We start from the raw sequence: 27008 nt of genomic DNA on the forward strand, positions 1-27008 counted from the left end.
TCTGGTCTCCCTTCCTAATGAAAGACATACTTGCCGTAGAGGGAGTGCAGCGAAGATTCACTAGAATGTTTTCTGGGATGAGGCGATTGCCCTATGATAGTGGGGAACCAAGAGCCTAGTGAGAATGATGAACGTAAATAAATTAGTATTAGTAAAGAGATAGTCCTGGAGTAATTAATGGGACTAAAAGTCGACAAATCTCCTGGACCTGGTGGCCTACATAGTCATTAAGGCACGGAAGGAGGACATTTGGCCCATTGACTCCATGCCGTGCTCTCTGTAGACAAATCCAGTCAGTTCCATTCTCCTGATGTACCCCCATAGGCCTGCAATTTAGTTCTTGCAAGTGCCTATCCAATTTCCTTTTGAAATCATTAATTGTCTCCGCTACCACCACCCTCGTAGGCAGTGAGTTCCAGGTCATTACCAGTTGCTGCGAAAAAACGTTCTTCCTCACATTCCCCTGTATCTCTTGCCCAAAACCTTAAATCTGTGTCCACTAGTCCTTGTACCATCAGCTAATAGGAACAGCTTTTCTTTGTCTACATTATCTAAACCTGTCATAATCTTGTACATCTCAATTAAATCTCCCCTCCTTTGCTCCAAGGAGAACAACCGTGTAGCTAAAATTCTTCATCCCTGGAACCATTCTGGCGAATCACCTCTGCACCCTCTCGAGGACCTTCCCATCCTTCCTAAAGTGTGGTGACTAGAACTGGAAGCAATACTCCCAATTGTGGCCTAACCAGAGCTTTATAATGGTTCAGCATCATTTTGCTGCTTTTGTGCTCAGTACCTCTATTTATGAAGCCCAGGATCCCATATGTTTTGCTAACTAATCTCTCAATATGTCCTGCCATCTTCAAAGATCTATGCATATGAACCCCCAGATCCCTCTGTCCCTGCACTCTCTTTAGAACTGTGCCATTAAGTCTCTATTGCAGCTCCCTATCCCTTCTGCTAAAATGCACACCTCACATTTCGCTCTATTAAATTCCATCTGCCCATTCTGCTAGTCTATCTGTCTTGTTGGTATCATTGGCAATTAGTATCACCCTCACTGTTTGCTACACCTCCAAGTTTGGTACCATCAGAAAATTTTGAAATTTTATACATAATATATATATATTATATATATATATATACACAAGCAAGCAGTGGTCTGAGCACTGACTCCTGGGGAACATATGAAATAGGAGCAGGAGAAGGCCATACTGCCCCTTGAGCCTGCTCCGCCATTCAATAAGATCATGCCTGATTTGATCATGGACTCAGCTCCACTTCCGAACTGCCCTTTCTTAAGCCAATTTTTTATCCAAGCTGACACTTACCCTCCTATTCCATGAGCCTCAATTTTGTTAACCAGCCTACCTAGAGTTTTAAAAGAGGTGGCTGCAGAGATAGTGGATGCATTGGTTTTGATCTTCCAAAATTCTCTAGATTCTGTAACGGTACCTGTGGATTGGAAGGTAGCAAATGGAAAGGATCTAGTCAGAGCAAATAGAGAGACACTGTTCCCATTGGCAGGCGGGTCGAGTACCAAGGGATACCGATTGAAGGTGATTGGCAGAAGAACCACAGGCGACCTGAGGAAAAACTATCTTTACGCAACGAGTGGTTAGGATCTGGAATTCAGTCTTAGAGGGTGGTGGAGACAGATTCAATTGTGATTTTCAAAAGGGAATTCGATAAGTATCTAAAGGAAAAAAAATTGCAGGGCTATGTGGAAAGTGCAGGGGAGTGGGACTAGCTGAAGTGCTCTTGCAGAGAGCCAGCACAGGTTCGACGGGCTGAATGGCTTCCTTCTGTACTGTAACTATTCTGTGTGACCCCACTATTCAAGAAAGAAGGGAGAGAGAACACAGGGAACTATAGGCCAATTAGCCCGACATCGGTTGTCGTGAAAATGTGGGAATCTCTTATTGGGGCTGTGGTAACAGGACATTTAGAAAATGATAATATGATTGGCAGAGTCAAAACAGATTTATGAAAGGTAAATCACGTTTGACAAATAGAAACATAGAAATTTACAGTGCAGAAGGAGGCACAGAGCCACAAGGCCCTTGGTCAGCTGCCCTGAAGGTTACATATGAACCCATGAACAATGGTGAAAATCAGTTAGATTTTTGAAGATGTAACTATTCTGATGGATAAGGGAGATCATCATCATCATCATCATCATCATAGGCAGTTCCTCGAAATCGAGAATGTCTTGCATCCACTCTAAGTGAGTTCTCAAGTGGCTATACAGCCCAATGCGAGAATTACAGTCCCCGTCACAGGTGGGGCTGACAGTGGTTGAAGGAAAGGGTGGATGGGGAGCCTCGTTTGCTGCACGCTCCTTCTGCTGTCTGCGCTTGATTTCTGCATGCTCTTGGCAACGAGACTCGAGGTGCTCAGCGCCCTCCCAGATGCTCTTCCTCCACTTTGAGTGGTTTTGAGCCAGGGATTTCCAGGTGCCGGTGGGGGTGTTGCACTTTATCAAGGAGGCTTTGAGGGTGTCCTTGAAACGTTCCCTCTGCCCACCTCGGGCTTGCTTGCCATGTCCGAGTAGAGCGCTTGCTTAGGGAGTCTCATGTCAGGCATGCAGACGATGCGGCCCGCCCAACGGAGCTGATCGAGCGTGGTCAGTGCTTCAATGCTGGGGATGTTGGCCTGAGCGAGAGCACTGATGTTGGTGCATCTATCCTCCCAGTGGATTTGCAGGATCTTGTGGAGGCAGCGTTGGTGGTACTTCTCCAACGCTTTGAGATGTCTACTGTCATCCACGTCTCTGAGCCATATAGGAGGGTGGGTATCACTACTGCTGCAGACCATAAGCTTGGTGCCAGATTTGAGGTACTGGTCTTCAAACACTCACATCCTCAGGCGACTGAAGGCTGCGCTGGCACACAGGAGGCAGTGTTGAACCTCATCAATGTCTGCCCTTGCTGATAATAAGCTCCCGAGGTATGAAAAATGATCCATGTTGTCCAAGGCCACGCCGTGGATTTTGATGACCGGAGGACAGTGCTGTGTGGCGGGGTCAGGTTGTTGGAGGACCTTTGTCTTAAGGATGTTTAGTGTAAGGCTCATGGTTTGGTACGCCTCGCTGAAGGTGTTGACGATGGCTTGGACTTCGACCTCCGAGTGTGCACACGGAGATTGAACGGTTTCCCGTTTGTTCTGTAGATTAGCTCCACTCCAGCTTGTTGAGAGTGAGATGAAGCATTGCAGCAAGGAAGATCAAGAAGAGCATTGGTGCGAGGACGCAGCCTTGCTTGACCCCGGTCCAGACGTAGATCGGGTCTGTGGTGGATCCGTTGGTCAGGATCATGGCTTGCATGTCATCGTGGAGCAGGCGGAGGATGGTGACAAACTTTTGGGGCAGCCAAAATAGAGGTGGACGCTCCATAGTCCCTCACGGTTGACTGTCAAAGACCTTTGTGTGGTCAAAGAAGGCCATGTACAAGCGTTGATGCTGTTCCCTGCGTTTCTCTTGTAGTTGTCACGCGGTGAAGATCACGTCCGTTGTACCCCTTAGTGGACCGAATCTGCATTGCGACTCTGGGAGAAGCTCTTCAGCTACAGGGAGAAGACGATTGAGGAGGATTCTTGCGATGACTTTCCCAAAGGCTGCCAGCAGGGAGATTTCTCTGTAGTTAACGCAGTTGGACTTGTCCCCTTTTTTGAAGATGTTCATGATTATGGTATCTCAGATCTCCTGGTATGTTTTCCTCTTCCCAGCTGAGAGAGAAGAGGCCGTGCATTCATATTAATACTGCTTCATCGCCATACTTCAGTGCCTCAGTGGGGATTCCATCTGCTCTTGTTGCCTTGTTATTCTTGAGCTGACAGATTGCCTTTTCTACCTCGTGCAGGGCTGGGGTTGTGCTGAGATGGTGGCGGGTAGAATGCTGCGGGATGGAGTCGAGGACACTCGTACCAAAGACAGTCTCTCGATTAAGGAGATCTTCGCAGTGCTCCTTCCAGCAGGCATTGACTGCCTCGGTGTCTTTAATGGAGGAACCAGTCAAAAAGCATTCAATAAGGTGCCATACAAGAGGTTATTACACAAATTAGGGCTCATGGGTTTGGGAGTAACATATTAGCATAGATTGGTTAACGGACAGAAAACAGGGCAGCAATAAAAATGGGTCATTTTCAAGTTGGCTGGCTGTAACTCGTAGGGTACCGCAAGGATCAGTGCTGGGGCCTCAGCTATTTACAATCTATATCAATGACTTAGATGAGGAGACTGCGTGTAATGTATCCATGTTTGCTGAGAATACAAAGCTAGGTGGGAAGGTAAGTTGTGAAGAGGATGCAAAGAGGCTGAAAAGAAATGTAGACGGGTTAAGTGAGTGGGCAAGAACATGGCAGATGAAATATAATGTGGAGAAATGTGAAATTATGTACTTTGGCAGGAAAAATAGAAAACCAGAATATTTTTTAAACGGCAAGAGACTGAGAAATGTTGGTATTCAGAGGGACCTGGGTGTCCTTGTACAAGAATCACAGAAAGTTAACATGCTGATACAGAAAGAAATTAGGAAAGCAATGTTGGCTTTTATTACAATGGGATTGGCGTATAAGAGCAGGAAATTCTTACTGCAGTTATATTGGACCTTGGTGTGACCACACCTGGAGTACTGTGTACAGTTTTGGTCTCCTTACCTAAGAAAGGATATATTTGCCTTGTAGGGAATGAAAAGGTTCACCAGACTGATTCCCAGGATGAGGGGATTGGCCTATAAGGTGAGATTGTGTAGACTATGGCTATATTCCCCAGAGCTCAAAAGATTGAGGTGTGATTTAATTAAAACATATAAAATTCTTAAGGGGCTTGACAGGATAAATGCTGGCAGGCTATTTCCTCTGGCTGGGTAATCTAGAACTCGAGGTCACAGTCTCAGAATAAGGATTCAGCCATTTCCGACCAAGATGAGAAGTTTCTTCACTGAGTTGTGAATGTTTGGAATTCTCTATCCCAGAGAGCTGTCGATGCTTAGTTGTTGAGTATGTTCAAGACGGAGATCGATAGAATTTTGGATACTAAGGGACTCGAGGGATATGGGGATAGTGTGGGAAGGTAGAGGAGGTCGAAGATCAGCTGTGTTCTTATTGAATGAATTCTGCTCCTATATAGTTAGATTCTCCCTGTTGGAGATGGCCATTGCCTGGCACTTGTATGGCGTGAATGTTACATGCCACTTAGCCCAAACCTGAATGTTGTCCAGGTCTTGCTGTGTGTGAGCACAGACTGCTTCATTATTTGAGGAATTGAGAATGGAATTTAATGCGTTGAGATGGGTGAATCAGCAAGAGTGGTAGCAATAGGTGCGCAAACTCAGTCTGTTAAAGGTGCGGGGTGGGGGAGTGACATTTCGGAAAGGTTGGTGATTGGGAAGTGAGCAAGCAAGACTTTGAAGAAATAGTCCATAGGCAACAAAAGTGTGAATAATAGTTTTGGCAGCTGTGGGGGAGTGGTAGAAGTTTCAAATTGTGCTTCCTGTTACATGCCTTGCCATTCCATCTGACAAAACCTCCTCCACCATGGCCTATTACTAATTGGATGGTGTAGGTTTGGTAAGACAGCTGCCCTCCCCTGTTTCTAGTGATTGCTTGTCTGTACTTTATTTAGTAAGATATTCTTATAAAATCACAACCGAGATTGGACTTGCCATGGAAGAAATGGTAAGTTTTTAATGTATCCCAGCGTTCAATGGGATTATTAACGCATCACATTAATGTGACAACACCATACTGGAGAAAATTGTGCTGCATTTGTTAGTGTCACTTAATTTCTGCTAAATTTTCAAAACAATGACTGGATTATCATACACGTGGGAGAGATCAATGTGCCTACCCTCACATGGAAGGGAGCAGTGATTTTGCATGGTGCAGGTTAAAGAGTAAACCTCTTTTTTGGCAATTTGTTTTTTTTGCTTTCTGTGAACTAGTTTGGGACTTTAATGGTAGCGTATCTTTGAGCAAACTCCAGCTAGTCACATGTAACCTTCAGAGCATGGAGTTCAGAGCATTTTTGAGTTTAATTTCAATGTGTTATGATTTTGACTTCTAATCTTTTTGTGAAACAGAATGTCGAAGGCAACAACTTGAAGCCTATCTCTCCAGAAAAGGGAAATTGAAGATTCCAAATCCGAATGCCAGGTTTGTCTACAGAAGTTATGAACGGGCCTGTTTGCATTTCATTGTGAAGTGATGGACTGTATGTTGCTACATGTCTTCGAATGAAAGCTGGGTGTGAAGGGTGCAAGTTACCGATTTGAATCACAGGGTTTGAATATGCCAGTAATCAGAAGGAATGCACCCTGTTTATCTGCTTTTGCTGTAACCAATCCCATACAATTTATTGGGCTCAAGTTTCGGCTCGAGTTGCTCCTATTTTTTTGGAACAACTAGTTTAGTATGGAGTATCTTGGAAATTGCAATTCTCAGCATTTAGTTTGCTCCAATTCTAGTTAGTTAAAATAGTTTTGTTTTAGAACAGTTTTTTTTCAAAAGGGGGCGTTACCAGCCACATACGCCTGTTTTGCAAGTTTAGGCAGCGAAAACTTACTCCAAACTAACTTAGAATGGAGTAAGTGTAGATTTTTGTCCGCTCAGAAAAACCGTGCCTACATTTTAGGAATTGGGCGCAGGGAGCGAGAGATGGGGGTGGAGGGGGGAGTTAGAGGGAAGTTGGGGGATTTTACAAGCATTAAACACTTCACTTTTTTACCAATAAATAATAAATTAATTAAAAAATAAATTAAATTTTCCTACCTCTCTGAAGCGGTGGCAGCAGGCACCAAGCTGTGATGTTTCGGCTGTTCGGCCAGGGGATAGGGGAGGCCTGAAAAACACGAGGAGGGAGGGAGAGCCAGCCAGCAAGTTTGAAAGTTTAATTTGTACTTCAAGTATGGGTGCTGCATTATCAACACCACGGATTATGCAATGGTTCTCCATCACTTTGCTGTATAGGAGAGAATTGATTAGAGCTCACCGCACCAGGAATGTCATAGTCCGTAGGCAGATGGGCAGGGGGCCTTACCCACGTCGGCAATATCGAGCCACACGTTCGTACCTGGACATGAGTGAGGCTGATTGTGTCAAAAGGCTCCGTTTCCGCAGAGAAGTTGTCGTTGAGATCTATGATATGCTGAGAGCAGATTTACAGCCGAGAAGCAGAACGCCGACTGCCTTGTCTGTTGAAGTGAAGGTTACAGCTGCACTTTCCTTCTATGCCTTGGGATCGTTTCAAGTTACAACTGGAGATTTGTGCGCCATCTCTCGACGTGCAATACATGCCTGCGTTTACCAGGTCAAGGCTGCACTGTGTGCACGGAGGAATGACTTCATCAAGTTCCCAATGACCGGCCAAGCAATGCATGACAGGGCTATGGGCTTCTCCAGGATTGCTGGCTTCCCAATGGTACAGGGCTGCATTGATTGTACCCACATCACCTTGCGCGCACCTGTGGAGGATGCCGAGCAGTACAGGAATAGAAAAGGTTTCCACTCCATTAATGTGCAGCTCGTGTGTGACGACAAGCAGCGCATCATGTCAGTCGATGCAAGATACCCTGGCAGCACCCATGATGCGTTCATCCTACGCGACAGCGTTATATCTGACATGTTTCAGCAGCAGCCAGAAGGGCAGAGCTGGCTACTGGGAAATGTAGAAACATAGAAAATAGGTGCAGGAGTAGGCCATTTGGCCCTTCGAGCCTAAACCATCATTCAATAAGATCATGGCTGATCATTCACCTCAGCACCCCTTTCCTGCTTATCTCCATACCCCTTGATCCCTTTAGCCGTAAGGACCATATCTAACTCCCTCTTGAAAATATCCAGCGAACTGGCATCAACAATTCTCTGCGGTAGGGAATTCCACAGGTTAACAACTCTGAGTGAAGAGGTTTCTCCTCATCTCAGTCCTAAATGGCTTACCCCTTATCCTTAGACTATGTCCCCTGGTTCTGGACTTCCCCCAACATCGGGAACATTCTTCCTGCATCTAACCTGTCCAGTCCCGTCAGAATTTTGTATGTTTCTATGAGATCCCCTCTCATCCTTCTAAACTCCAGTGAATACAGGCCCAGTCGACCCAGTCTCTCCTCATATGTCAGTCCTGCCATCCCGGGAATCAGTCTGGTGAACCTTTGCTGCACTCCCTCAATAGCAAGAACGTCCTTCCTCAGATTAGGAGACCAAAACTGAACACCCTATTCCAGGTGAGGCCTCACTAAGGCCCTGTACAACTGCAGTAAGACTTCCCTGCTCCTATACTCAAATCCCCTAGCTATGAAGGCCAACATGCCATTTGCCTTCTTCGCCGCCTGCTGTACCTACGTGCCAACTTTCAATGACTGATGTACCATGACACCCAGGTCTCGTTGCACTTCCCCTTTTCCTAATCTGTTGCCAATCAGATAATCTGCCGCCTTGTTTTTGCCACTAACCTCACATAACCTCACATTTATCCACATTATACTGCATCTGCCATGCATATTTGCCCACTCTCCTAACCTGTTCAAGGCACTCTGCAGTCCTTTGTATCCTCCTCACAGCTCACACCACCACCCCAGCTTAGTGTAATCTGCAAACTTGGAGATATTACACTCAATTCCTTCACCTAAATCATTTGATGTATATTGTATATAGCTGGGGTCCCAGCACTGAGCCCTGCGGCACCCCACTAGTCACTGCCTACCATTCTGAAAAGGACCCGTTTATCCCGACTCTCTGCTTCCTGTCTGCCAACCAGTTCTCTATCCACGTCAGTACCATGTGCTTTAATTTTGAACACCAATCTCTTGTGTGAGACCTTGACAAAAGCCTTTTGAAAGTCCAATTACACCACATCCACTGGTTCTCCCTTGTCCACTCTACTAGTTACATCCTCAAAATATTCTAGATGATTTGTCAAGCATGATTTCCCTTTCATAAATCCATGCTGACTTGGACCGATCCTGTCACTGCTTTCCAAATGCGCTGCTATTTCATCTTTAATAATTGATTCCAACATTTTCTCCACGACTGATGTCAGGCTAACCGGTCTATAACTCCCCGTTTTCTCTCTCACTTTTTTTTTTAAAAAGTGGTGTTACATTAGCTACCCTCCAGTCCATAGGAACTGATCCAGAGTCGATAGATGTTGGAAAATGATCACCAATGCATCCACTATTTCTAGGGCCACTTCCTTAAGTATTCTGGGATGCAGACGATCAGGCCCTGGGGGTTTATTGGCCTTCAATCCCATCAATTTCCCTATGACAATTTCCCGCCTAATAACGAGTTCCTTCAGTTCCTCCTTCTCACTCGACCCTTGGTCCCCTATTATTTCTGGAAGGTTATTTGTGTCTTCCTTCGTGAAGACAGAACCAAAGTATTTGTTCAACCGGTCTGCCATTTCTTTGTTCCCCATTATAAATTCACCTGATTCTGACTGCAAGGGACCTACGTTTGTCTTCACTAATCTTTTTCTCTTCACTTATATATCGAAGCTTTTGCAGTCAGTTTTTATGTTCCCAGCAAGCTTCCTCTCATACTATTTTACCCCTCCTAATTAAAGGGTAAAGGGTATGGCCTCGCCACCTGGTTCATGACGCCCCTACGCGTAACACGGATGGAAGCTGACCATCAATACAACATGTCGCATATTACGATGCGCAGCATCATAGAGAGGACCATTGGCATCTTGAAACAGCGTTTCCGATGCCTGGACTATTCCGGAGGCCACTTGCAATACTCCCCTGAGATTGTCGGTTGTTTCACTGTTGTGTGCTGCATGCTGCATAACTTAGCCATCATGAGGCAGCAGGAGCTGGTCGTGGAACCAGAAGACCCACATGAGGGGAGAGTGCCTGATGATAGTAATTTGTAAGAGCAGGATGATGACGAAGACGATCAGGAAACCATGCAAGTGCCTGATGCCGGAGCACGAGGTCGGAGGAGGGCGGTCCATCGTGCTCCTTTAACGATTGCTCAAGCCCTACGCCAGCAGCTCATCCATGAACGCTTCAATTACTGATGCCTGAGGGCTCTACGACAACTGTTGTGCATGGACATGTTTATTTTTTGGAGTTGTTCCTATGTTGTGTTGTGCTAATGGAACTTGATTCAGTTTTAATGTAAAAATATTTTATTGAAAAGTTCACGTTAGTGTAATAAAATATTTCTTGTATCAGACTTTACTTTAACATCACTTATAAGTTGTAAAGTTACAAAAGTTAAAACAATTTCAATGTGAAAAATCTTACACTCAAGGGCCCCAAGTTTCCACATGCGGCAAAACAGGCGCCCCTCCGAGCTGGGCGCCCGTTTTTCGCGCCAAAAACGGCGCCTGAAAAAAAAAAACGCGCTATTCTCGAGCGCTTTGCAGCTCGATGTCTGCTTGGCGCGGCGCATGGGGCGGAGCCTACCACTCGCGCCGATTTTATAAGTAGGAGGGGGCGGGTACAATTTAAATGAGTTTTTTTCGTGCCGGCAACCGTGCGCGTTGGAGCGTTCGCGCACGCGCAGTCTGATGTAAACATTGGCACTCGGCCATTTTAAAAAGTGCTGCAGAAAAAGTAAAAATTTGTTTATTGAACCCTTGCAAAGGCTTGCATTTTAATTTTCTTGATATTTCTGTGTGTGAGGGTGAGGGAGTGCATTCTGTAATTAAAGATAGACTGTGATAAACAGGACACATGCACTTGTTTGAGACTATTCAAATTCTTTGTAGCTGTTCAATTTTTAAAATTTTTTAATAAAACCACATTGCCCTTCCATGATCAGCACTGAGGCTTCTTACAGCTTTCTCCCACTGCCGTCCGTCAGGCCCGACGGCAAACGACTGCCTCAAGTACTGAGGCCTCTTGCAGCTTTCTCCCTCCCTCCCCCCCACCTCCTGCCGTCGGTCGGTCCCGATGGCAAGCCGCTGCTTGAAAGGCCTGCCTGAAGCACTTTCACACAGGTAGGAACATGGTTTATTTAATCTTTTCTTTGCTTATAAATTTTTATTCAGGTTGGATTTATTTGTATAATATTTGTATAAGTATAACTAAGGATTTATTGTAGAATTTAATGACTTCCCTTCCCCCCCCTCCCCCCCCCCCCCCCCCACCTCGTTCCCGACGCCTAATTTGTAACCTGCGCTTGATTTTTTACTGTGTAGACAAGGTTTTTTCAAGCCTACAAAAATCTTCACTTGCTCCATTCTAAGTTAGTTTGGAGTACGTTTTTACTGTGGAAGCTTTCAAATCAGGCGTCAGTGGCCGGACACGCCCCCTTTTGAAAAGAAAATTCTGTTCAAAAGTGAAACTGTTCTACCTGACTAGAACTGCAGAAAACTTAAATGTGGAGAATTCCGATTTCTAAGATACTCCGTTCTCCACTAGTTGCTCCTAAAAAATCAGGAGCAAATCATGTGGAAACTTGGGGCCAAGATCACTGAAACTTCAAGATCACTTTTTAGATGCAAAATTAAATAACTTGCAAAACGTGAGAACATTTACACTCTAAGATCACTTAAAAACCCTAAGATCACTTATAAGTTGTAAAGTTACAAAACTTACAGAACAGTTTCAATGTGAAAAAAGTTACTAGTTACACCAAGAACAAGAACAAAAGCAGCAAAGAAAGGCTGCAACCATCTCTCATCCACATCTCGGTGAATGTTCACTTTTTCATGGGGGTATCATTTGATTGGCTGGGCTGTGTGCCCTTATTGCAGCAGCTACCTCCATGAGGGCCTGTGCCGTCACTTGCATCCCCTCTGACATTCCCTCCCTCATTTCCCATGTCATTACTGCTACTTCTCCCGTCAGTACTGTTGCCTCTTCACCCACTGCACTGACGCTGTCCACGAGTGATTGGGTGTGGAGAGCAATGACCTTACCCAATGCCACAACCTGAACCACATCTGTTGCACGTTGCATCTCAGGAGAGCGTGTTTCAATTCTCCTCCTCGGCCTGGGTCTGCCTCGCAGCACCACTCCAGTGGGAGCCGCGGGCTGGGATGGTGGGGCAGTTGGGTGTAAACTGCTGTATTACACCACCAGCACCACTGGGACCCGCAACGTCGGAATCTGTGAAACCATAGACTGTGGAACCAGAACCTATGCAAGGGTTTGAAACACTGATGTCCAATGATGTGGGGTCATAAATATTAAGTTCTAAGGTCTCCCCTGAAGACATTTCAGTCAAGGCCTGCAGCCACCCTTGGTCTGGATCGTCCGCATCTAGTTCTTCTTTATGTTCAGGATCTTCAAGATTGGTATCATCTGCAAAATTTATCAGAACAGTCAAATGGTTAGCAGCACAGTAGTGGGCAGGATGGGTGGCATGAGTACCTTCTCACATAGCAGGCCAGGCAGCAGGTTGATTTGAAGGGCCACCGTGCATTTTCAGGACTTGCCCTCTCCCTCGCGTGCGGGCCCAGCTTGTGCAGTACTGATTGCTTTTCTCCATGTACGACTCATCAAAGCAACGACCCTCTGTTCCAAGGGTGTCAGTGGATGCAGATTTGGCACGCTTCCTCCTGTTCGAGTTCTTTCCCTTTTGTTGTGGGCCAGTTTCTTCTGCAAAGATTAAATTATAACTTTCTGCGTCTTTCTGCAGGGTGGGACATATGCAGATGGTCACATTTACAGTTTAGATTCCATTGAAAAATGAAAATATTACTTACACTAACTACTTGACCAAGGTTGTGCCATTTCTTTTTACACTGGCTTCCAGATCTCCAGGTATGAACCACTGCGCAGTACTCCTGCAACTTGGTTCCAGCGTTTCTTCATTTCTTTGGGTGGCACTTTTGTGCGACCTCTGTTACTGGTATCTAGCTTCTGCCATCTCTGCTCAATGACATTAACTAATGTCTCCACTTCCTCATGCAAAAAATTCTTCGTTCTTGGTGGACTTTGTTCCACTACTGTATTGAATTGACACCCTGACTTTTCAACACACACGGTCCTTATTTTGCAAGCACCTATGCAGCACTTGTTCTAGAAGTTTAGCAGCAACAAACAGCACTCACTAATTCCAGCAGGTGATTTCTTCCACAGTACTGCTAAAAGCACTCCTTCAGGCACAAAAAGTCAGTCAGAAGCCTTTGCACAGCTCCCCAAAACCAAAAAATCTCTCTTTTGCATGTAACTTTAAAGATGGCCGATTGCCAATGTTTCTGCTCCAACGCGCAATGCTGCCGGCACTAAAAATGACGCTGGACCCTAACCCCGCACCCCCCCCCCCCCCCTTCCGGCAGTTCTTCCTCACAAGGTCTTGCCCTGGCTCCTGCTGCGTCGCGCCGACCTGGAAATGACCCGAAATATATCGGAGAATCGCGAGTTAAGTAATCGGCGCAATTTCTGTTCTACAAATTAGGCGGACCTCTCCGATGCATGCCGTTCCAGCAAGGGTCCGAAACTTGAGCCCAACGAGTCTACCTGGACAGATTCTAGCTGAGCTATATAAACCTTATTTTCTGTGATGAAATTGAGGAATCGAACCTCTCTTTCTCCACTTGGTGGCATGAGAAAAAAATAATTGCATTGACAAGAAATGTTTCCAGTCAGTTGCTCTTTTTGTTAACTGGTTCCTTTTATTTTATTTCCTCTTCGTATCCCCATTACATTTGGGGCTTATTAGTTATAAAATACACTGCAACATACAGCAGTACAGAAATCCTCCTTGCACTTAAACTCTGACTCTAATACTACATGTCTTTTAATTCTAAGTGTTTTAAGGCTCCCTGGTTGAATATTGTTAAACCAGCCCATGACATATTTGTTTTTGTAGAGCAGAGTTTTCTGTATAGGGATAGAAACACAGAAATCTACAGCGTGGGAGTAGGCCATTTCGGCCCATTGTGTCCGCGCCGGCCAACAAAGAGCCACACAGCCCTTGATCAGCCAGTACCTCAGATCTGCCATTACTATGCATTGCTTAAAGCTCCCACTTGTTGACGTACTATAAACACCCTTTAACAGCTTTGTTGCTTTGAGCACAATCTGTAATGTAGAATGACATTTGATAGTGTGCGATAAGATTGATGTTTCTGAATTTGTGTGTGTGTGTCGGGAGTTGAGTAAATCGTTTCTAAGTCTTGTGTTCTTTGTTTTGGAGCCATTTTGCACAGAGAAATATTGTATTTTTTCAGGTACTATTTAGGGGACAAGACTAATCGGGAAATCCAGCCACCGACTGCTCCATTCAAAGTTGGCTTGGTAAGCAGGAACATCTTCAGAATATGATCCTTTGTCAAATTATCACAACAACTACTTAAATTTATATAGTGCCTTTAATGTAATAAAACTTCCTGAGAAATTTGTTATCAAAAAGAAATTTGACACCAAGCCGTTTAAGGAGATGTTGGGGCAGATGACCTAAAGCTTGGTCAAAGAGGTAGGTTTTAAGGTGGAAAGAGAAGTAGAGATACTTAGATTTAGGGTGGGATTTCCAGATCTTATGGCCTAGGCAGTTGAAGGCATGACCGCCAATGTTAGAGCAATTAAAATCGGGCATGTTCAAAAGGCCAGAATAGGCGGAGCATAGTGCTCTAGGGGAATTATAGGGCTGGAGGAGACAAGAGCGATAAGGAGGGACGGAGCAATGGAGGGTTTTGAAAACAAGGATGAAAATGTTAAAATTGAGTTATTGCTTAACTGGGAACCAATGTAGGTCAGCAAACACAGGGGAGATGGGTGAAGAGAACTTGGTGCGAGTTAGCACACGGGCAGCAGAGCTTTGGATGAGCTGAAATTTATGGAGGGGAGAACAATTGGAATAGTCAATTCTAGAGGTGATAAAGGCATGGATGAGGGTTTTGGCAGCAAATGCATTGCAGTAAGGCTAATCTTACAAAGGTGGAAATGAGCAGTCTTAGTGATAGAAAAGGTATGAGGTAGGAAGCTCAATTAGTGATCAAGTATGACCCCAAAGTTGCAAACTGACTTGGTCAGCCTTAGACAGTTGCCAGGGAGAGAGATTGAATCAGTGGGAAGGGAATGGAGTTTGTGGCGTGAACCGAAGACAATGGCTTTGGTCTTCCCAATTATTTAATTGGAGGAAATGTCTATTCATCCAGTGCTGGATGTCGGACAAGCAGTCTGATAGTATAGAGATGGTGCAGGAAAGGTAGAGCTGGGTATCATCAGCGTATGTGTGAAAACTTGTGTTCTGCTGCTGGATGATGTCATGTTGATGAGAAACAAGAGGGGGCCAAGTGTGGATAGGGAAGAGAAGCCATTGCAGGTGATTCTATGGTTATGGCTGGAAAGAAATGCATGAAACCAGGCGAGTGTAGTCCCATCCAGCTGGATGACGGTGGAGAGCCGATGGAACAGAATTTTGTGTTCAACTGTGTCAAAGGCTGCAGACCAGTCCAAAAGGACGAGAAGGGATAGACTGTCTTTGTTGCAGTAAATTAGGATGTCATTTGTGATCTTGACTAGAACCTCCGAGTGTGCGCAAATGCAAGTGTCGTCTGCATACTGTAATTCATTGACAGAGGATGGGGACGACCGTGGATCTGGACTGGAGGCGACGGAGGTTGAACAGTTTCCCGTTTGTTCTGTAGATTAGCTCCACTTCAGCGGGGAGCTTATTGAGAGTGAGATAGAGCATTGCAGCAAGGAAGATGGAGAGGAGCGTTGGTGTGATGACACAGCTTTGCTTGACCCCGGTCCACACGTGAATTGGGTCTGTGGTGGATCCGTTGGTCAGGATCACGGCTTGCATGTCATCGTGGAGCAGGCGGAGGATCGTGGCGAACTTTTGAGGGCAGCCGGATTTGACGAGGACACTCCGTAATCCCTCCCGGTTGAGTGTGTTCGGGGGCCTTTGTGAGGTCAAAGAAGGCCATGTGCAGAGGCTGGTGCTGTTCCCTACATTTTTCTTGAATTTGCCGTGTGGTGAAGATCATGTCCATTGTGCCCCTTAGTGGGCGGAATCCGCATTGTGACTCTGGGAGGAGCTCTTCAGCCTCTGGGAGAAGGCGATGAGGAGGATTCTTGCGATGACGTTCCCTGTGGCAGTCAGCAGGGAAACTGCTCTGTAATTATCGCAATCTGATTTGTCACCTTTCTTGAAGATGGTCACGATTACAACGTCTGAGATCCCCGGCATGCTCTCTCCTTCCAAATAAGAGAAATTAGTTCATGGATTTGCGGCAATAGTGCTTCCCCGCCATGCTTTAGTGCTTTGGCGAGGATTCCATCTGCTCCTGAGGCCTTTGTTGTTCTTCAGTTGTCAGATGGCCTTTTCAACCTCGTGCCGGGATGAGATGGTGCTGAGGTACTGGCAGGTAACATGCTGCGGGATGAAGTCGACGACACTCGCGTCGAAGATACAGTCTCCGTTAAGGAGGTCCTCAAAACGGGCACTGACTGCCTCTCTGTCCTTGATGAGTACACCTCCATTCTTGGCCCTCGGTAGGGTAGGACCTTGGGTCAAGGCTTAGGCCGTAGGTGATCTTGACTGCGCTAAAGAATCCACGCACGTCATGGTTGTCGGCTAGTTGCTGAATCTTCTGAGCTTTTTCCACCCACCATCTGTTCTTTAGGTTGCGAGTTTTATGTTGGACCTCAGCCTTCAGACAGCTATAGAGCTGCTTCCTTGCGCTCTAGATGCGTTGATGTTTCCTGATGTTGCCATTGCATTAAATCCCTGGGGGCTGATTTAAATCTAGCTGTTAAATGGCTAATGCTCTTCTCTCTGGTGCTTTGATTTTAACCAAAATATATATATTTTAAAAGATGTGTGAGAAAAACTAATATTGCGCCTGGAAGGGAGAGGTGATTGAAAGTTTGAAAAGGGATTGTTTAATGGCAGATAAAAGTAGAGAATTTTGGAGAGTAAGACCTAAAGGGAGGGAGTCAGTGGGAAAATACACAGGCGGCCAATGCCAGAGTAATGAAGTTTTTGGGACAAGATATAGGAAACTAGCACGAAATATAAAAACAGATACAGTTTCGACCTCCCGAATCTGACAACCTCAGGACCATGGCCAAGCCGGCTTTTGTGTTTTTCCAGACTTCGGAACATATTTCTGATGTCACGAATTCGGAAACACCCGAGCCCAGGTTCAGGTATTTCCAGATTTCAGAAGGTGGGGCGGGGTGCGGGTGCTCGCCGAGGAGCTGTTCGGGACGTCGGGCGGGGCCAAGCCACCGAGGAAGTGTTTGGGAGGGGCCCTGCCGAGGAGGAGGAGCTGATCGGGCGGGGCCCTGCCGAGGAGGAGGAGCTGATCGGGCGGGGCCCTGCCGAGGAGGAGGAGCTGACCGGGCAGGGAGCTGACCGGGCGGGGCCCTGCCGAGGAGGAGGAGCTGACCGGGCGGGGCCCTGCCGAGGAGGAGGAGCTGACCGGGCGGGGCCCTGCCAAGGAGGAGGAGCTGACCAGGCGGGGCCCTGCCGAGGAGGAGGAACTGATCGGGCAGGGCCCTGCCGAGGAGGAGGAACTGACCGGGCAGGGCCCTGCCGAGGAGGAGGAGGAGCTGACCGGGCGGGGCCCTGCCGAGGAGGAGGAGCTGACCAGGCGGGGCCCTGCCGAGGAGGAGGAGCTGACCAGGCGGGGCCCTGCCGAGGAGGAGGAACTGATCGGGCAGGGCCCTGCCGAGGAGGAGGAACTGACCGGGCGAGGCTCCGTTGAGGAGGAGGAGCTGACCGGGCGGGGCCCTGCCGAGGAGGAGGAACTGACCGGGCGGGGCCCTGCCGAGGAGGAGGAGCTGATCGGGCGGGGCCCTGCCGAGGAGGAGCTGACCGGGCGGGGCCCTGCCGAGGAGGAGGAGCTGACCGGGCGGGGCCCTGCCGAGGAGGAGGAACTGACCAGGCGGGGCCCTGCCGAGGAGGAGGAGCTGACCGGGCGGGGCCCTGCCGAGGAGGAGGAGCTGATCGGGCGGGGCCCTGCCGAGGAGGAGCTGACCGGGCGGGGCCCTGCCGAGGAGGAGGAGCTGACCGGGCGGGGCCCTGCCGAGGAGGAGGAACTGACCAGGCGGGGCCCTGCCGAGGAGGAGGAGCTGACCGGGCGGGGCCCTGCCGAGGAGGAGCTGACCGGGCGGGGCCCTGCCGAGGAGGAGGAGCTGACCGGGCGGGGCCCTGCCGAGGAGGAGGAACTGATCGGGCGGGGCCCTGCCGAGGAGGAGGAGCTGACCGGGCGGGGCCCTGCCGAGGAGGAGCTGACCGGACGGGGCCCTGCCGAGGAGGAGGAGCTGACCGGGCGGGGCCCTGCCGAGGAGGAGGAACTGATCGGGCGGGGCCCCGTTGAGGAGGAGGAGCTGATCGGGCAGGGCCCTGCCGTGGAGGAGTTCCTTGTCTGGCCCGAGGTAGGTGGGGTCGGGCAGCTGAGGTAAAGGGGAGGGAGGGGGCCGGGACGAGGTCTGGGTGGACGAAGTCAGTTCGCTGAAGCGGGGGTGTCCGGATTTCAGAACATTTTCCAAACTATCCCGCCACGGATCGGCCCGGTGTCCAGATCCCGACACATTCTGGATTCCGGAACTCTGGATTTTGGAGATCGAACCTGTAGTAAGAGTTTCTAGAGGTACATAAAAAGGAAGAGTGCTTAAAGTTAATGTTGGTCCTTTACAGGATGAGACCTGGTGTTCTCGCTCAGGCCAACTTCCCCAGCATCAAAGCACTGACCATATTTGACCAGCTCCATTGGGCGGGCCACATCGTCCATATGCCCGACACGAGACTCCCAAAGCAAGCGTTCTACTCGGAACGCCAACACGGCAAGCGATCTCCAGGTGGGCAGAGGAAACGTTTCAAGGACACCCTCAAAACCTCCTTGATAAAGTGCAAAATCCCCACCGGTACCTGGGAATCCCTGGTCCAAGACCACCCGAAGTGGAGGAAGAGCATCTGGGAGGGCGCTGAGCACCTCGAGTCTTGTCGTCAAGAGCAAGCAGAAATCCAGCGCAGACAGTGGAAGGAACATGCGGCAAACCAGACTCCCCACCTACCCTTTCCTTCAACCACTGTCTGTCCCACCTGTGACAGAGACTGTAATTCCTGTATTGGACTGTACAGTCACCTGACAACTCTTTGAGTGGAAGCAAGTTATCCTCGATTTCGAGGAACTGCCTATGATGATGAGACTTGGGAATTAATAATGGGGAATTGGGAAATGGCAGAGACTTTGAACAAATATTTTGTATCGGTCTTCACGGTGGAAGACACTAAAAGCATCCTAATAGTGGATAATCAAGGGACTCTATGGACGGAAGAACTTAATACAATCACTATCACTAAAGAAGTAGTATTCAGTAAAATAATGGAACTAAAGGCAGACAAGTCCCCTGGACCTGATGGCTTGCATTCTAGGGTCTTAAAGAAGTAGCTGCATAGATAGTGGATGCATTGGTTGTAATCTACCAAAATTCCCTGGATTCTGGCGAGGTTCCAGCGGATTGGAAAACTGCAAATGTAACTCCCCTATTTTTAAAAAGAGGCAGGCAGAAAGCAGGAAACTATAGATCAGTTAGCCTAACATCTGTTATTGGAAAAATCCAGGAGTCCATTATTAATGAATCAGTATCGGAACATTTTGAAAAGCATAATTCAATCAAGCAGAGTCAGCATGGTTTTATGAAAGGGAAATCATGTTTGAAAAATTTGCTGGAGTCCTTTGAGGATGTAATGAGCAGGGTGGATAAGGGGGAACCAGTGGATGTGGTGTATTTGGATTTCCAGAAGGCATTTGATATGGTGCCACGTAAGGTTAATGCACAAGATAAAAGTTCACTGGGTTGGGGGTAATATATTAGCATGGATAGAGGATTGCCTAACTAACAGAAAACAGAGAGTCGAGATAAATGGGTAACTAGTGGGGTGCCGCAGGGATCGATGCTGGGGCCTCAACTATTTACAATCTATATTAATGATTTGGATGAAGCGACTGAGTGTAATGTAGCTAAATTTGCTGATATAAAGATTAGTGGGAGAGCAAGTTGTGAGGAGGACACAAGAAATCTGCAAAAAGATATAGACAGGCTAAGTGAGTGGGCAAAAATTTGGCAGATGAGTATAATGTGGGAAATAGTGAGGTTATCCACTTTGGCAGAAAAAATAGAAAAGCAAATTATAATTTAAATGGAGAAAAATTGCAAAATGCTGCAGTACAGAGGGACCTGGGGGTCTTTGTGCATGAAACACAAAAAGTTAGTATGAAGGTACAGCAAGTAATCAGGAAGGCAAATGGAATGTTGGTCTTTATTGCAAGGGAGATAGAGTATAGACAGTTCCAACTGTCACAGGACGGGAGAGTGGAGAGCACCAGTTCCCAGTGTCACAGGACGGGAGAGTGGAGAGCACCAGTTCCAACTGTCACAGGACGGGAGAGTGGAGAGCACCAGTTCCCACTGTCACAGGACAGAGAGTGGAGAGCACCAGTTCCCACTGTCACAGGACAGAGAGTGGAGAGCACCAGTTCCCACTGTCACAGGACAGAGAGTGGAGAGCACCAGTTCCCACTGTCACAGGACAGAGAGTGGAGAGCACCAGTTCCCACTGTCACAGGACAGAGAGTGGAGAGCACCAGTTCCCACTGTCACAGGACAGAGAGTGGAGAGCACCAGTTCCCACTGTCACAGGACAGAGAGTGGAGAGCACCAGTTCCCACTGTCACAGGACAGAGAGTGGAGAGCACCAGTTCCCACTGTCACAGGAGCATCCAGCCGTGCCCCGGTAGCTGCACCCAAAGGAAGTGGAGTGTGGGAAATTGCACTCCGCTTCCATTGAGGGGTGGTAAGGCCAATTCTGCGGTGGGAGCAGGACTTCCACGCTGGGGGCTAAAATTCCCTGCCCCAGAAGGTTACCGCCCCCAAGATGGGAGCCTCTGCGGGGAGGCAGAGGGAAGTTGAGGGGAGGCGGGGGATGGAGGGGAGAGTGATGGAGGTGGGGGGGCGGAGAAACCCAGGGCGGGGGACAGGAGGGGCCACATTGCAGCGGAGGTCTGGGGGGGGGGGGGGCGAAGTGTGTTGGAGGGGCGGGCCTGGGGACTCTGTGCCTCGGTGCGGGGAGTGTTCAGAGTGGGGTGGAAGGGTTGACTGCGCAGATGGCGGTTGGTGGATGTGATGCGGTTGGCGTCGCGGGGGCGTGGCTCCGGGGGGGCTGGGGGCTCAACATCTGGGTATGTTCGACATTTGAAGGATTCTGACGGGACGGGGCGGGTTGGGTGCGGGGGGGGGGAGTGTTCCCGGTGTTGGGTGGGTCCGGAGCCAAGGGGGGGGGGGGGGGTGGGCTGTTTGGGGCTGGGATTGGGAGAGACCTCTTCACTCGGGGTGTTGTTGGCCTGTGGGGTTCCCTGCCACGGAGAGTTGTTATGCCAGTTCATTGGATGTGTTCGGGAGGGAGTTGGATGTGGTCCTTGCAGCTGGGGGGGTTCTGGGGTGGGTGATCAGCCATGATCTTGTTGAATGGCGGTGCAGGCTCGACAGGCCGAATGGCCTACTCCTGCACCTATTTTCTATGTTTCTATAAAAGCAGAGAAGTCCTGCTGCAACTGTACAGGGTATTGGTAAGGCCACACCTGGAGTACTGTGTACAGTTTTGGTCTCCGTATTTAAGGAAGGAGATATATATGCATTGGAGGCTGTTAAGAGAAGGTTCACTCGGTTGATTCCGGGGATGAGGGGGTTGAATTATGAAGATAGGTTGAGTAGGTTGGGCCTATACTCATTGGAGTTCAGAAGAATGAGATGTGATTTTATTGAAACATATAAGATAATGAGTGGGCTTGACAGAGTGGATGCAGAGAGGATATTTCCACTCATAGAGGATTATAAAACTTAGGGGACATAGTCTCAGAATAAGGGGCCGCCCATTTAAAACTGAGATGAGGAGGAATTTCTTCGGAGGGTTGTAAATCTGTGGAATTCTCTGCCCCAGAGAGCTATGGAGGCTGGGTCATTGAATATATTTAAGGCGGAGATAGACAGATTTTTGAGCGATAAGGGTTATGGGGAGCGGGCAGGGAAGTGGAACTGAGTCCACGATCAGATCAGCAATGATCTTATTAAATGGTGAAGCAGGCTCGAGGAGCCTACTCCTCCTCCTATTTCTTATGGAGGAGGTTTCCGAGATCAGGTGTGGCTTGGTTATAGAGGGATTTGAAGCTCCTGGTTGAGAAGCAACGTAGTTTAGATAGGGTAGAATGATGGGTGAGCTGGCCTTGCTGTCGTTTCGAGGGGGTGGGGTAAGCTAAGCTTACTTTGGTTTAATGAGGGGGTGAGCTGGGCTTACTGTCGTTCAGTGAGAGGATGAGCTGGGATTACTGTAGTTCAATGAGGGGGAGCTGGGATTACTGTAGTTCAATGAGGGGGGAGCTGGAATTACTGTAGTTCAGTGAGGGTGAGCTGGGATTACTGTAGTTCAGTGAGGGTGAGCTGGGATTACTGTAGTTCAGTGAGGGGGAGCTGGGATTACTGTAGTTCGGTGAGGGGGGAGCTGTGCTTACTGTGGCTTAGTGAGCGCATTGTGTTGAGCGAGCTGGGCTTACTGCGGGACTTCGTGCATACTGTTGAATTTTTACAGAAGTTAGGCCTTTATTGAGACTGCAACAAGAGAGGCTAGCAAACCGAGGATTTGGAGTAGTGGAGACTGAAGGTGACACAGGCATTTGAGGGATTCTGAGGGGTGGATACAGGGTTGAGGTCAAAAAGGATGCAGAAGTTGTGACCTGTCTGGTTGAACCATAGACAGTAGCTAAGAATACAAAGGCGTCTGGCAAGTGAAGAGAGTTCTTTCTGCGGGTCGAAGAAAATGGCTTCTGTCTTCCTGATGATGGGCCGGTGAAAATGGTCACATGCATGTAAGACTGGATGTCAGACAAGCAGTCTGTAGCAGAGCTAGTCGTGGGGTCAAAGTCGAGCTGGATGCTGTTGGTGTACATGTGACAGCTGGCCCCGTATTTGCGGTGATGTCACTGAAGGCACTGCATACAGGTGATGAGGAAGAGGCTCCAAAGATAGCTCTTTGGAGATTCTGAAAGTGATGGTGCGGAGGAAGGGAAAGGGGCTGAAGACTCTGGAGCGGGATTGAAACAAAGTTATGGGCACAGGTGAGAGGTGGTGATGTGTTCAAGGTCCTTGGAAAGGAAAGAAGATTTGGGGGGGGTGATAGAGAGAGGACAAAAGATTGAAGTGTATTTTCCTATTTCCTATTCTTGGTAATGTGTTTGTATTTAGGGTTAACCACCTCCAGTTATTGATCGCTCTGTACAAGGGTTTGGACAATGAAAACTCCTTTGATTTATTCACTAACTCAACTTTCAATACTGCACAAGCTTTTTCTAATGTTTTGTTTGTTTCAGGGAGGAGAGCTTAAAGGTGGTGGTCCTACAAAAGCACCTAGACTCAAGGACACAAAGAAACCAGCACCAACTAACCATGTCAAATCAGTGGCTGCTCGGTCCCGAGCTCAACCCAACACAAAAACCACAGAAACTAAGAAAACTCTCGCTAAAACTGTTCCCACATTTCCCCAAACAAGGGTTGCTGACATTCGGATCAAAGCTTTATTCCCAGTGGAGTCAAATACAACAGAAAATGAATCCATTACTGGTCAGACAGCTCAATTTGGACAATATGAAGGGGATATAAAACCTGCAACATCAGCATATGCTAATAATCTCCATAGATTAGGTGATCAAGAAAAGGAGAACCAGCGCATGGTGGGCACAGCTCCAAATGCTGGACACTCTGTCAGTACAGCTTTAATTAAACCCTTTACAGAACAGGCAACTATAACACAAGTTGGCACATCAAAGGACACTGGCTCAGATAATCGGATATGGGCTATTGGTATACACAGAACAGCCACAGCAGCCCCTGGTGCAGCTAAAGCTGCAGGCGCGTTCAGGGCAGCCCCTGGTGCAGCTAAAGCTGCAGGCACGTTCAGGGCAGCCCCTGGTGCAGCTAAAGCTGCAGGCACGTTCAGGGCAGCCCCTGGTGCAGCTAAAGCTGCAGGCACGTTCAGGGCAGCCCCTGGTGCAGCTAAAGCTGCAGGCACGTTCAGGGCAGCCCCTGGTGCAGCTAAAGCTGCAGGCACGTTCAGGGCAGCCCCTGGTGCAGCTAAAGCTGCAGGCACGGTCAGGGCAGCCCCTGGTGCAGCTAAAGCTGCAGGCACGGTCAGGGCAGCCCCGGGTGCAGCTAAAGCTGCAGGCACGGTCAGGGCAGCCCCGGGTGCAGCTAAAGCTGCAGGCACGGTCAGGGCAGCCCCGGGTGCAGCTAAAGCTGCAGGCACGGTCAGGGCAGCCCCTGGTGCAGCTAAAGCTGCAGGCACGGTCAGGGCAGCCCCGGGTGCAGCTAAAGCTGCAGGCACGGTCAGGGCAGCCCCTGGTGCAGCTAACGCTGCAGGCACGGTCTGGGAAGCCCCGGGTGCAGCTAACACTGCAGGCAGAGTGATGGTTCCAAAACAGTCCACAAAAACAGAGTCGGTTAAGAACTATGGCTACAGGAGACTGAGCAAGTCAACAAAACAGCTGGCAAGTGCCAAAAGCAACCCTGGTGCTGGGCTACATCCGCAGAGTGCTAGCATCCAAAATGGAACTACTTCCACTGGAAGTAGGCCAATGTCAATATGGAAACCTTTTACAAGATCTGCTCAAAGAATGCATCCAGCTTTGGGATCTTCTGCAAGAAAGATCAAGGAAAGTAAAAGAATAATACAGAGTGGAAGCAAATCTACTGCATCAGCAAAGAGCAATGCTCAACATCTGGGAGATCACAGCTCTGTGACCAAGACATTGAAGGGAAAAGATGAAAGGAGGTAACCGAATTTAGTTTTTAACTGCATTAGAATAGTTTGACTGTTTTAACTTGGACATAAGAAATGGGAACAGGAGTAGGCCATTTGTCCCCTTGAGCCTGCTCCGCCATTCAGTGAGATCATGGCTGTCTGATTGTGGACTCTGCTCCACTTCCCTGCCTGCTCCCCATAACCCTTTACTCCCTTATCGCTCAAAAATCTGTATCTCCGTCTTAAATATATTCAATGACCCAGCCTCCACAGCTCTCTGGGGCAGAAAATTCCATAGATTTACAACCCTCTGAGAGAAGAAATTCCTCCTCATTTCAGTATTAAATGGGCGTCCCCTTATTCTAAGACTGTCCCCTAGTTTTAATTTCCCCTATGAATGGAAATATCCTCTCTGCATCCACCTTGTCGCGCCTACTCATTATCATAAATTTCAAGAAGATCACCACTCATTCTTCTGAACTCCAATGTGTATAGGCTCAACCTATCCTCATAAGTCAACCCCCTCATCTCTGGAATCAACCTAGTGAACCTTCTCTGAACAGTCTCCAATGCAAGTATATCCTTCCTTAAATATGGAGACCAAAACGCTACACACTACTCCAGGTGTGGCCTCACCAATACCCTGAACAGTTGTAGCAGGACTTATTTGCTTTTATACTCTATCCCCCTTGCAATAAAGGCTAACATTCCATTTGCCTTCCTGATTACTTGCTGTACCTGCATACTAACTTTTTGTGTTTCATGCACAACGACTCCCCAGGTCCATCTGTACTGCAGCACTTTGCAATTTTTCTCCATTTAAATTATAATTTGCTTTTCAATTTTTTTTTTCTGCCAAAGTGGATAACCTCACATTTTCACACATTATACTCCATCTGCCAAATTTTTGCCCACTCACTTAACTTGTCTATATCCCTTGGCAGATTTTTTGTGACCCCTCACAATTTGCTTTCCCACCCATATTTGTATCATCAGCAAACTTGGCAACATTACATTTTCCCTTCATCCAACTAATGTAACTATTATAAATAGTTGAGGACCTAGCACCGATCCCTACAGCCCACTAGTCATTGTTTGCCAACCGGAAATTACCCATTTATCCCGACTCTCTGTTTTCTGTTAGTTAGCCAATCCTCTCTCCATGCTAATATATTACCCCAACCCCGTGAGCTTTTATCTTGTGCAGTAACCTTTTATGTGGCACCTTATCGAATGTCTTCTGGAAATCCAAATACACCACATCCACTGGTTCCCCCTTATCCACCCTGCTCATTACATCCTCAAAGAACTCTAGCAAATTTGTCAAATATGATTTCCCTTTCATAAAACCATGCTGACTCTGCTTGATTGAATCATGCTTTTCCAAATGTCCTGCTACTGCTTAATAATGGACTCCAGCATTTTTCTAATGACAGATTTGTTTTTTGTATTAGAATGTTTTATTTCAAAGAATCTGCTTGTGTGAAAGGAGCTTTCTGTCCACCTAAAATGCAGGAGAATATCTGTGCTTAAATTTGTATCCTCCATTTAATAATTGGTGTGTCTGTTACACAGTTTGAAAGATGTTCTCAATCACTTGGACTGTGGGACAGAGGAATATCTCGTTGTCTGAAACTCCTGGGGTGGGTTTGTCCACTGATAAATGCAACTCTTGTCCTCTGAATCTTTATTCCTTTTATGAATGTCAGACTGGACAGTCAAACAAGTTCCTGCAGGATTTGGGTTTATACCGCAATTCAGTGCACACTTGTATATAATGCGGGCATGGTGATGATGGCACCGTGCTTTGTGGTGTTATTCTGAGATTGGTGTTCAGTTCATAGATGAGGCAAAGTATATAGGGTTTCACCCTGTACCTAACTCTCTCGATGTAATCGGAGGGTGCTTGCTATTAACATAGGGCCAAAATGGGTGAAAATGTTCCACTTTTCTGTTAGTAACATCGCTCTAAAGTTTGATAACACTAAAATATCCACATTTAGAAGGAAACAAATGCACCACTTCTATTTCAAATTAACTGTTTAGTTGTGTGTTTTTTAATCTCATCAATACTGTACATTGTTTTAAGGTTGAAAATAATTTATAACTTTGTAAAAAAAAAGCATTGTTTTGAGTACTGTATCGGCATTTTTTTAAATCACGAGTCGCTTCTGTGCTGTTCTTCCCTTGTCCGAAGAAGCTGCCCCAGGTCTGAATCTGCATTGCTCTTGTAGGAGATGCATGCGAGTGGCCTGGGCTGATCTCTTTGTTTATAGCCCAGGTCACTCTTGCAGATGGAGTTG

The 27008-nt window shown here is 47.6% G+C and overlaps 1 protein-coding gene across 1 annotated transcript in view; it reads left to right on the forward strand.

Moving 5' to 3' along the window:
* LOC139235069 (uncharacterized) overlaps nt 1–27008 on the forward strand; it is a 70830-nt gene that overhangs the window by 25172 nt on the left and 18650 nt on the right. The window contains exons 2-4 of the mRNA XM_070866197.1: nt 6081–6153; nt 14129–14195; nt 23279–24735. Coding sequence (XP_070722298.1) covers nt 6081–6153; nt 14129–14195; nt 23279–24735 — 1597 coding nt within the window. The remainder of the gene's footprint in view (nt 1–6080; nt 6154–14128; nt 14196–23278; nt 24736–27008) is intronic.

Source organism: Pristiophorus japonicus, chromosome 22, assembly GCF_044704955.1.
Source record: "Pristiophorus japonicus isolate sPriJap1 chromosome 22, sPriJap1.hap1, whole genome shotgun sequence".
NCBI classification, from domain to species: domain Eukaryota; kingdom Metazoa; phylum Chordata; class Chondrichthyes; family Pristiophoridae; genus Pristiophorus; species Pristiophorus japonicus.